A 13,007-nucleotide genomic window follows, 5' to 3' on the forward strand; every position below is an offset into this window, starting at 1 on the left:
CCCCTTAGAGCAGTGAAGTTGGTAAAAGCTTTGCTATTGTTTCTAAATACAGCAAAATCAATACTTTTCTCAGTTGTAGCATAAAGACCAGACTAAAGAAAATGAATAGAGGAAAGATAAAAATCAGGAATTTGAGGCTATTAAATTACCAAATGGAAAATAACTTCATTATTTAACTCTCAAAAACATAGTTTTCTCCAACCATTTATTGTTCAGATTACAAATGTTAAAATATAGGGCTATATTTGCCAGGCAAATTGGGAAAAGAATCTATTTATGTTACACTAATTTGTTTCTTAAGCAAAAGAAGGTAGTAGGGAGATTTAAAATGTTATCTCAGATATTTTGAACAGTTTAAGAAATTAGCATCTCAATATACCCTTTTAAATAAGTGGTATTTCCTCAGACAGAAGTAGACGATAAAAAATTTCAGCTTTCCAAACATACAAGTTTACATAAATTTGGCAAACGTAACACTGAATATGAATCCACGATCAAATTCTGTATTCCTTTCCCATGTATGTGAAGAGCTCCCACTCACTTCACTTTACTAGGACCAGTAAACCCACAGAGAGAGAAAGGGATCAATGTGTTCAGAAGTGAAATTAAATGGAACTTCATTCTGTCATCACCTGCACTTCTAAAATAGAGCCAAAACTCTAACTGTTACATCTTAATCTCACTTTGGCATTTTGCACAACCAAAGTTCTTACTCCTAATTTTCTCCTTTGTGTATTTCACAGAAGTCAGAAGCTCAAGGAACATTACAGGGAGACTTTTCTTTCATCATTTTTCACAATTTAAAGCAACCCAGCACTCCACGAAAGTATGGTTCTAATTCAAAGCATTTTTATCAACTTACTCATTGGATCATTTGGAATTTTGCTCCAAAATAAGATTCAGATTTTCATCCATATTCCAACTGAACGTACCTCTCAGAGCTACTAATTCAGCTACTTATCCTCCTGCCTTCCAACTACTGCCCTCCACTGCAGATTAAGTAACATAAAGACTGATTTAACTTCAGTTTTTATATTATTTGGCAAAGACATTCAGCAAGGTTTCTAAAAATAGAATTCTCATTACCTGGCAGAGACTGTGGGGAGATTTCTTGAACTTCTGGTGTTTTGGATTCAGCAGGCCACGCTCGAGTTTCATTCTTAGCTAAAGAGACAGAGAGGTTAGATAGTAATAGCAAAGCTGCATCTGCTCTATTCCAGATTTATTTCTGTCTCACTTCAGTTTGCCAAAGTAAACCAACATGGGTAAATGTGGAAAGCTTCTAGAATCCTTGAACTTCTCACTGCACACCCAGTACAAGCATCTGTCTAGCTATCTTAAACATGCATGTGTTTTTGTTATTGTTTTGTTCATAAGATTCTTTCAAAATAACATTTACAGTAAGGAATTTAATGTCTTCCGAGTTATTAGCTTCACAGTGCAAAATGGTTTTCACTGTTTTTCATTTGTCTAGTATTTCAGCATTGACAGCAATAACGCTTTTCAAAATTCAAAGATGTAATACAAAAATGCCTATTTTAACAAAGCAATCATGTCCTTATTTTCCTTCACCTTATATCTATCAATTTACAGTGACAGGACAACAGGCCTCTAGTCCAAAGCTTGCTGTATTTGTATAAAATCAGCACTGGGCATCATGATCATGGGATTTAATCTGTTAAAGGGGATTCAGTTTGAAATACCGAGAGACAGTAATGCTTTGGTAGTGGATATAGAGAAAATTAATTACCTTTGACATGAATAACAGTTGGTTTTTGTTAACCGAGGAATAAGGCAATCGATCTTGTGTGGTGAAATCTCTTCTTCCTTTTTTTTTTTTTTTTTTTTTTTTTAGGATTACTACTTTAAAAAAAACTAGCAAGTTTTTGACTAAATAAACAGAAAAGAACTACTTAGAGAATTCAATAAATATGATATGCTGTGGTGCATTATTTTGACTTTCTAAATAATACAAAATCAGAGCAGTTGCAATACATCAGAATGTCAGTTTCACACACAGCTTAAGTTTTACTGAATTTCATTATAGATATACATCATTCTCAGACATCACTGAAGGACGTTTTTATATATTTGGACCATATGGAAGAAAACTCACTTCTTTTTGTCAATTATTTTATACATTTAAATTATTTGTCAGAGTAGTTTTGCTTTCCGAGCAATGACTCTTGCCTGTTTTACACTCCTCTGAAACCCATCAGTCCCCTGAGTATACACCCATGTATTTGATATTCTCTGGTAAGGAACACACAGTAAACAGAGCAAAACAAAATAAAACATCACTTGTCTACCCCAGTTATTTTCAGAAAGCTGTGTGGTGAAAATCACCACACAGAGTGCCTCCAAACTGCCACCACATCATCTCCTCTGAAAAATGAAAGCATCTACATTTAGGAGTACAAGTTCTATACGCAGCCATTTCAAGGAAGTTAGACACCTCTAGAACAACTCAGGCTACCTTTGCATTCTCCCCATCTTATGCTCAGTCACATTCTACCATTTTTACTGCATGCATTACTGAACCTTACGACCCATTTCAAAACATAACATTGTTTTCTTGTGGAGAGGTACAATTTTACCGATACAAAAATAAAACGAACAAGTTTTAGATACTGTAGCCCAAAAATAAAATTGCAGGTTTCATAATATGGTTTTCTAAAAGTAAGTGGTATGACAAACAGATGTCAAAATATTGTTTACTGACTTTTAACGGCACCTTTGTTTGTTACTTGCACATCATATACATCATATACATATTAAAACCAGGCTAATGATAACCTCCTTGTTTGTTACTGATTGTTGTTCAAAGAACCACCAATTATCACACTCACAACGTGATGAACACAATTATCAAGTTTCAATACTGCTCTATACTGTAAATACTGCAATTAAGTTTTCCTGTTTAGCTTTATTTTTGAGTAGCCACAGTTGATGCTAACAGCCTTCACTTGTCAAATGCTGGTAAATACCTCCTCATTCTAGACACTAATTTTTAAAGAATTCAGCCTCAGTTCGTTCACATATATCCATCTACCCATGTCTACTCTAGCACACACATATTGTCTTAACAGGAACAAGTGCTGCAAAGTGTACCAGTCTGAGAACGTGTCATGGCCAGCAATGGAGCAAACAAAGCAGAAATAAGAAATGAAAAAAAAAATTTGACCCAGTTTCAGGGGTTTAGATTTTTAAAGTAAGTGAATTTCTACCAACTCTTCTAACTCCAAACTAACCATGAATTAAGTGCAAAAAGGTAAAAGAGGAAAAAAGGGACTTTTCTCCTTGTATATACATTCTCACACCATTACACTGAGCTTAATTCATCTCTGCTTACCCATTTTTTTCTTGGATGCTTGAGTTATGTCATCTATTGTCAGGAGAGGAGGAAGTTTCTGCTGAGTTTCGTTGAGACCTGGAACAACAAGGTGCACTACACAGAAAGGTAAGTGTGCCATGAATTCAAGAAGTGATGAACAATACATAATCTGCGCTGCTAGATATGTGAGCAACTACTGCTGAATCATTGGGAGTTTAGTCTGAGTATCTAGGAAATAAGTTTGTTCTATTTAGCAATTATTATTCCTATTTGCTGCTATTGCCCCTTTATAATACTCCCTGTGTTGGCATTTCACTATTAAGCAGAATGTAAAACAAGTAAATACTAGTGCTTGGAATTAAATACTTGACCCTGGAATGCTATAGTATTACAGACATTGGGACATTCTATCTGGTGTGCTCAGAAGAACTAACACCAACCATATGGCACTATATAATAGATGTTTGCCCATTTTTCTATTCTAAATCAATGCTGTATATTCCTTCAGGTAACATTAGAACAGAAAGCATGGGACTGAATGGCTTGAGGGAAACAATACTGGCCTGAGATATATAACACACATTAATAGAGCCTAATTATCAGTATTATTAGAGCCTGATTATCAGTACAGGTTCATGTCTGTAGACGGTATGAAATAGTATCTTACTAATATAGAAAATAAAAAAAGACAGTCTCTGATCTTAATTAAATCTTTGCCACAGAACTTTACTTGAGATATGAAAGAACTTCTTAGCTCAAACAGTAATAATATCTTCTTTGAATTACAATTATAAAGTCATCCAGTTTCCCTTAGACTGCATCATTCACCCCTAAATCATCTGTACCACTATAAACTACAACAAATAGTCTTAAGTAAGATGCAAAATATCACTTGCTATATAAGGAAAGAACTCTCAAGAGCAAGAAAATGAAAGGTATTTACACAGTTCTAATTTTCATCCAAAGAGGATAAAAAAAATAATAAAAATATCTGCTAGTCACCTAATATTGCTCCTGGCAGAGAAGAACTATTTGGAGACTTTGACAGCGTCCGATTTTGAATAACTGTGGAAATAACACCAGCATATTAGAAAAATTATTTAAAAAAAAATGAAACGGGGAAACAAAACCACACTGAGACAAGCCTCAGCATTCTGAAATCTTTCTCTCAATTTAATACTTTGAGTGAGGATATCATCCTGATCTTTTCTATATTTATGTTTAGTTTGAGACTGCAAATTGTGTTTTTTCTACATCATCTCTTAACTGTACATCTCTTCATTCCTCTAGCATATCAAGTTGATAGCCTTGGAGAAAAATAACATGCTCCACTTATGTTAACACATGGCTAGCTCCAACTCAACTCACTTCCCAGCTATTCATGTGTCTTCAAACTAGATGCTCCTTTTCATGCCTGAATATTAAGTTATTCACAGCTGGGAGATCAACATACCTGGACAATCCAAATGAAGTGAAAGAACATAAATGAGCAGAAATTGGAACTGTTATCCATTCAATAGCTCAATTAAGTCATTGTTTAAACTGCAATTTAATATCTCATTTTATCAACACAGAAGGATAACAGCTTATTAGTATTTGTAATAAAAGAAAACAGTGTTTCGTAAGGTCCTTCTTACTAAGTCTCATAACATTCTCATCAGAATATTGTGCTTTCCATTAAGCTTAAGTGCTTGCTTTACTCTTGCAGAGCATATGAATCAGTTGAAAAAAAATGCACAAAATTACCTTGTTTGATTATTGTGACGGGGACTAACTTCTTATTATCTCTGAGAGTAAGCTGAAGGAAGAAAAAAAAAAGAAGAAAGCACATTGGGATAACTGCCATAATAGTAATTGAACTTTCCTAGTAACAAAAACAGAGGGCTCCAATCCAATTCCTCGCCTGCCCTAAGTTAACACTGAATATGGCTCTGGCCCCAGTCACTGAAGGTTACACTATTGCTTCAACTCCCATGGGCTAGCATAGTAATAAAGCATTTTATCTCCTTCATTTGGCTCAAGCAAGTTATTTTGCTTCATAAAAAAACAGTATTTGATGGCTTAGGAATCCCCAATCCTTTCTTCTTTCAAGAATCTCTTGAGCACTCACTGGGGAGTATGCCAGAAAACTAAGAAACACCGATATTTAACTAGAATAAAACATCTGAAATGCACGCAGTTATAAATTTGGTTACAAGATAAATTTTTACGCTCAGAAACAGTATTTTTACAACACAAACTATTCTAGAATCAGGTGTGCATCTGCAAACTATCATCACTCTTGGGTGCATGGTCTGCTTTAAGTGAATTAACTCAGAGTCATCTTATTTGGTGAAATGGGTTCCCTAGTATAATTGGCCAGCCATTCACATTCTTCTCAGATTTTAAACACTTGCACTTTCCTGCTATTTGCTTGTCTTTGATACAGATTAGTTTGTGCCCAAATGTTAACCCTTACCAATGTTTTGACAACCTTGAAAATAAGAAGCATATGAGCAGACCCCACGTTTCTTATAATGAAGAAAATAGTGTATTTCTATAAAATCTCTAAAAGTGTATTTCAGCATTGACTACCATATGCAGATATTAGAATTTTCAAGAGACCAGTAATACAGTGACCAGGAGGGGAGTAGGAAAATGTTAATGCCACTAATATAGGAATGCTAAATACATTACAGAGTGGAAGATTTTTTTTTTTTTTTTTTTTTTTTTTTTTTGGTAATACCTGAGTTACAAGAATGACAAGAACTCAACAATTTCCTTTCTGTGTTAAACATACTCCACTTCAAGGCAGAACCAGTTAATGAGTTAATGTTTCTTTGGCACTTCATCATATCTGGTCTATCTCATATGAAAGAACATTTACATGAAAATTCAGCATCAAATTTTTAAGATGTCATTTGAGACCTGCTTGTAGAACACTTTTTCTGTTTTAATATTTTTTTGATCAACCTATACCATCAAGCTCAGGCCTGAGAAAAGCTATCAAAAAAACCCTCAATCAAACAACAACAAAAAACTGGTTCAAAGTGAAAATGAACGGTTGACAGAGTACTCAAATTACAATTAAAGAAACATAAAAATGCAAATGAATGTCAATATTTTTCAAGTGATATGTCTTCTTATGTAAATATTATCAAGAAAGTATATGAATATTTATATTGTACAGTACAGCACAATGAATATCCTGCATATTTATAAGCTTTCATATATGTATCAGATATAAAATTACATAGTCCTATTGGTTAATACAATCCTCTCTTTAAGTCAAACTATTTTCAGAAGCAGCTTGATTAAGCCAGTACATGTGGAAAAGAATTTTATTTATAACATTGATTCCAAAGATGCCATTAAATTATAGATAAATCCATTTGAGATCAAAGTCAAAAATGGGAACAATAGCTATAATTTCAGGAAAATCAAAATATCCTCCAAGAAACATAGATTGTGCATACACAGGAAGGATCTCAGTCCAAGAAAGCTGATTACTAAGATCTACTTTGGAAAGGAAGGGGAAGCATAGCAAAAAGGAGAAAGCAAAGAGATGTACAATTATAATTAATAGAAGAGCTTCCCAAATAAAGTTAGTTGAAGAAAGAGGCTGGTGCACAGCTGCAATGCCTAAAAGGGAAGTTGACTTCATAATGTAATTACCTTTCACTAGCAACTTACAGAGACACTTAAATGAAAATGACAAATAGAACATAAATGTAAGAAAGTTACATTAATACACTACAGACTTTTATAGCACTCCTAGTTTTGTATATTTGTTATGGGACAAAGCATGTTATTTTGGCTGGAATTTTGTTTATACATTCAGATTGCCATCTGTTTTCTCTTAATTCTACATGCGGCTTCTCACATTTTAAGAATTACTGCCAGTCTGGGAAGCATATGGACATATATCAGTTTTAGTTGTAACTAGATGATTTATACCATCAGGCAGAATAGATTGCTTATAGTCTCCATCTCGGACCATGAGGATGATCTCCTATGAAGGTACATGAATGTATTCTGCCAAATTAGTCAATGTCTCAGAGTGACTAGGTGCTTTCCAATTCCTCATCAGGAGCCCTTATGGTTAAATAAGCAGCCCTCATGTCCTGGTGAACACTCGTATAACTGCAGGGCAGAATTTCAAATCATAATTATTATTGGTCCTTTTACTAGTAAAACATTCTCACATTGACAAGAGCATCCGTTCTTTGCTGAACAACAACAGTTGACTAAGACTTCAAAATTTAACTTCTCAGTCAAAATCACTGACACGAAATTCATGTGTACTGCAGTTGCTGTACTAACACTGCTCATCTGCACCTATCTGCAACTTCCACACTTGAAATCTAACACCATGCTGTCATAGAATCATGGAATCAGTAAGGTTGGAAGGGACCTCTGGAGATCATCTAGTCCAACCTTCCTGCTCAGCAGGGTCACCTAGAGCATGTTAGACAGGGTTGCATCCAGGCAGGCCTTGAATATCTCCAGAGAAGGAGACTCCACAAGCTCTCTGGGCAACCTGTTCCAGTGCTCCATCACTCAATCCTTTCATCTGCAGTCTCTACCAAGCACTTAATACAGGTATTTTTATGTCTACAAAAACTTACTACTTTATCAAACTACTTTAAAAACATAAACATTTCATTTGTAGGAGTGGACGTATAAACTGTGTTTTCCACACAGAGAATACAAAGCACACAGAGAGTAGGAGCACTAGTTACTAAAGTCACTTCGGCATCTTAGTGAAAGAAGGATGATGGCAAGTAAGGCACTGCTTAACATCAGTCAAAAAGTAGAGATGTAAGCTGTATCACGTTAGGTATCTTTACTTCTGGCCAAGTACCTATGGCAAATTGCATGAAGGACTGCACTTCCCAGACATTTTGTCGGAAGATATACGACAACATTACTTTTAGAGATTCTCATAAATTTTTCCTTCTTTCTCGAATTCCAGTACCAAAAAAGCTGCAAATAACTAACATACAAAAAAGACTCCTCATGGAAGCATTACAGCCATCTTGGACAGGACAAGCTTTTAAAGAGCAGCCATTTTTTTAATGGAGTTTAACACATGATAGAAGCTGAGAGTCCTGTTCTTTGGCTGAAAAAAAAAATCAAAGAGGACCCCACCTTTCAGACTGACTTTATGAAACTACAGGAACCTAATCAGACAGAAGAGGAAATTAATTTCTGTTGCCCACTCTCCACCCTATCACCACCCATTGTTTACAAAAGGAAAAAGAATGACCATCCCTAGATGTCTCTCTCTTTTTTCTTTCTTTTTTTTTTTTAATTGGATGAAACTGCCAAAAGAAACACTAGCTGATATGTAACTCATGTTGAAAGGGCAGAATGACTAGATGGACTGGTAATGTTCCTTTAATATGTAACCTTTAAAAATGTTTCCTCATGGAGAAGTTAGACATAAGCCAGTCTTTGGAGCAAAATATGGCACAAACAATGTTTGACCTAAATAATGCTCGTTCTGGCTTTGCACTGATGATGTAATTGCATCACTGAAACATACTCCACCTAGTAGTCTGGAAATTGAACTAATAGTGCAAGCTTAAGGGCTGTCTGCTGTCTGCTCCCCAGCCTTTGTTTTACAGCTTTTTGCACTGCTGAAGTGAGAATGGTAAGAGAAGAAATTTCTATAGAATATTTTCATGATACTTCAGTGGAAGGCAATAGAGTGGCACTGCTCAGAAACTTAACCCTGGGAAGCTCACTAAAAAGACTAGATGTTGGCCCCAGGCTTCCTTACATGCATAAGCCGTGCAAATAGTTGGAAAACTAATTTAGCTCACTTTCTCAGGACTTCTCTCACGTAAATGAAAGCCTTCGTGTCACAAAGCTGGCACACCAGAGTTAAGGTCTTGGCATACAAGGGTTGCAGGCAGGAAGAAAAGAACCAAGTTTGAACCCTGGATGCCAGAATGAACTACCTGGTCTTGGGCTGCCACATACAACTTCAACCAACGGGAGATTATGGGACCAACGGGAAGGACAGTAGACACGTCTTCATCAACAACATGACGAGATGAGTACCTTCCTGAATATCCAACCAACTGGTTGTGTGTTACTCACAGGTAAAACATTTTCTCCTGAAGACAAAACATTACTACGTTTCCAGTAACCATGGCACAAATTTTTACTGCTCTAATTCTGCATGTAATGCTAGAGTTAAAGTAGTACTGCCCTAAATTAACACAGAATTCTTCTTCTGAAAAGAAAATGCATGGACTGTGGTTTGATTCCTGAAGGATTTCCAGGTCAACATTACAGACAATTTACAATATTGTACAAAATTAAATATGCACAACAACAACAAACAAAAACATGCGTGACTATTTTCTACTATGAAAAAATATCAAAAATCAGACAGAACAGAACTGGGAAGAACAGACCAGTAGATTGTTCCTTTAAAATAATCACTCATGAGCTAACACTTAAATGGCTTAAGTAACAAGGATTCCTACAACTTTTCTTCAGAAGTTCTTCCATAGTCTATCTCATGGATAGTACCTTAAAAACAAACAAGTAATTCCCTCCCACCTGCAGAAGATTAACTGCTGAAACTTGCATTTTGAAGAAAAACTAAGGAAAAGAAATATGGAGAAACCAATTTAATCACATATAAAAGAAAGCAATGCTCAGGAGTCACGAATAAAATACTGTTTTCCACTATATTAAATCTAGCCCACAAACAAGTTCAATCTACCATTCTTTCATTTCTGTTTCAGCTCTTGAAAGTAAAGGGATTTGTATGTGTGAATTTAGGAATCTGTGAATCCCACTCATACTTGCCCAGTAGCTGTTATCTCAAATGCCAGATGAGGAAAAGAAACGAGGAAATGAATAAATACTGGAGTTTATTTTTGATAAAAATTTTCGAATGCTTTAATGAAACAGAAATTTTAGGTTGCTATCTGCAAAAACTTAATGAATTGCCTATTGAGCTTGATAAACAAACTAAAATACCCTTTCCAGTCCCCTCTGGTTCTGCAAATGTTTCCAACATGTATGAGAACTACTATTGAATTCTACATGAAGACTGATGATTTCAGATACCTGAATGCATAAAAAATCCTTCCATGAAAGAACAGCACTATTACTGCAAAATGGGTTCTCTGCAAGGACAATCTTGACTACCATAAATATCACAGGTTAGCAAATGTGACTACTACAAGATGAAAAGAATAAATAAATTTTGAAATTTAGAGTTCATATATCTCCATCTTTCTTAACTCAGAATCAGTAGGTCTGATCATCTCAGCTACAGCTCTAAATCATTTCATAAATATGCACATACAAACACTTATTTATACAAGTATTTAGCCTTAGATTTAACAGTTTTCTGGTACCAGGGATCTGTGGCCATATTCACTTTCTCACTTACTGTACTAGAAAAGTAAAAATTTGATCATACAAAAATACAAATCTGTATTTTGAATAATAGACTTTTTGCATACCTGTGTTTGGGTATTAGGTACCAACTTGTACATATTCTGGAGTTGTCCATTTACTTTTTTATCTGATTTGACAGAAAGAGAAATAAATTCACAAAATTACTTTTTGTCTTGTTCAAAGAAAAGCAAAACAAGTTTATGCAGTTATTGTAAACAGCTTTTTCAATAGCTAAGAAAGTAAGCAGACTTAATCATAATGTACAAGAATACACTCTGTAGCTGTTTGCTTTGGTCCTGTCTCTCCAGATTTTTTTTTCTTTTTTAATCTGCAAAGTCTCTTCTTCTTGTATTGACAGGGAAGAAATCAAGTGTATTATTTTTTGTTCTTCCATGGGGGGGGGGTCAGAGCGTTGAAGTGGCTTTTGTGATTTCTTAAGGTATAGTCTAAGTCAGAGGTGCCTAAGACAATTCTTTAATAAAATTAATATAACTGAAAAAGTTAATCTACAAAAAAAGAAACTTGAAAGAAGAGGATTTGTTGCATCCCAGTCTGCCAGGCTGGTACCACTAACAGGTACTGTTTGAAACAGCATGTTTTAAGCTCTCCAGTAGTTTTGCTGTCTAAGCTCACCCTTACAAAAGAAATATGCACTTAGCACTGGTAATACAAAACATGCCTATCACTTCTCTCTGGCTCTGACATGGTTTCCTTTATTTCAAAGATGACCAAAGTAACTCATGGATTTCTCTGTAGGCTTTTCCAGCTGTGCCATGGCAGTTACTGAAGCGTTCTAGTCTCAGAAGCTTCTTGTAATAGAACTGTAAATACAGAGGAGTAACAGTCCCTTCCCCCCACCTACATGATGTTACATTCTAATACAATGCTTCAAATTTTTGTTACATCTTCCATCTAGACACTATTCTGCTCCTTTCAAGTTGACAGGCCCATAAACAAAAATCAAGGTAAATGTTGATATATTTCTTCACTAATCTTTCCAAAAGGGGCAAACAATAGAGAAGAAAAAACAAAGAGCTGTAAAGAACTTTCAATTGAGAGACGTTTAGGTTGACAAGCTTTCATGAAAAATTTTTCAAAGTGCTTGATATTTCTCAGGAACAGGACCTGTTATTTGCCTAAGGACAAGAGAAAACTAACAAAGCTCACACTGACTTCATGCTTCTGCAAACATCAGTAATTTGCTGGTTACTATACACTACTTTTTTTTTTTTTTTTTTTTAGTCCCTAAAAGAATTTTGGATTCTATAAATTACAAGTATTTTATCTGAAAGTGGATCTAGAATAGTGGCTTTGCCTTTCAGAAGAATCATAGCACTTATTATCTATAAAACTAATAAAGATGACTCTTTTCTAATCTAATAAAGACTAATCTTTTATACTGTTGACTTTTTTCCTTTGATGCTTTCTTTCATTGAGTATTATTTCAAGAGGTCTTTTCTAATCTGCCAGGTTATTCATAATATTCATGGCACAGTATCTTTGTTAAAATTCATTTTTTTCCAAATATGTAACTGCACATGAAGTAAGTGTTCATTCTGCTTACAACTAAGCCCATTATCTGCTTAATGGACTGGATAGCAATTTAATTTGTGCTCTCCAATAAATTCATTTCCGGATAATGACAAAAAATGGTTTTAAGCATACTTGTTTGATCACCTGTCACACCTTTTACATCCTGTCACCATGCTGAGCTGTGAACTAAAAACTGCGTTTGGATAGTTAGCCCTTTCTTTGAAGGATTATGTTGTCCAGAAGATGTTCTTTAGACCATAACTAGAAAATATTTATTATTTGAGGATTACAGAATGTAAACTTAAAGGGAAATAGCAAGCCCCCAGTATTTAGTTGCTGCAGTGAAACCTACTAAACATACAAGTTTACATTCTTGAAAAAAGAAATCTCATCTGAAAAGAATATAAACTCTGACAGGAAAGTATCTTTCAAGACAACTTTGTCTCCACAACTCATAAGAATGACTCTTCTGGCATATAAAAATGTGTGATGACTGTAAGAATAACATTTAGAAATACAGTATTTACATAATTACAAATTTGATGACATCACTGGACACATTCTAATCATACACAATATTAAATTATAAATACTACATATTCTATCCCCTCTAAGTGTTCGAATATATTCTAGCATTTGCTATACAGCCTCTTAGAAAATGTTTAAAATCTGGGAAAAAATGCCATTTGGTAAGTTTTATTTAGTGTTCTGAAGTAATGTTTCCTTTTATGGG

General features: G+C 34.8%; 1 protein-coding gene across 32 annotated transcripts in view; it reads right to left on the reverse strand.

The window, feature by feature from the left end:
* The window catches only part of ABI3BP (ABI family member 3 binding protein), a 173,832-nt gene that overhangs the window by 111,556 nt on the left and 49,269 nt on the right, over positions 1-13,007 (reverse strand). For 31 of the 32 annotated variants that reach the window (XM_062596364.1, XM_062596355.1, XM_062596347.1 and 28 more), the window contains exons 6-10: positions 10,807-10,868; positions 5,081-5,132; positions 4,337-4,399; positions 3,353-3,448; positions 1,087-1,164 (exon numbers count right to left, since the gene is read on the reverse strand). In XM_062596364.1, coding sequence (XP_062452348.1) covers positions 1,087-1,164; positions 3,353-3,448; positions 4,337-4,399; positions 5,081-5,132; positions 10,807-10,868 — 351 coding nt within the window. The remainder of the gene's footprint in view (positions 1-1,086; positions 1,165-3,352; positions 3,449-4,336; positions 4,400-5,080; positions 5,133-10,806; positions 10,869-13,007) is intronic. The other variant, XM_062596154.1, reaches the window with a different exon arrangement.

Source organism: Rhea pennata, chromosome 1 (genome assembly GCF_028389875.1).
Source record: "Rhea pennata isolate bPtePen1 chromosome 1, bPtePen1.pri, whole genome shotgun sequence".
Lineage (NCBI taxonomy): Eukaryota > Metazoa > Chordata > Aves > Rheiformes > Rheidae > Rhea > Rhea pennata.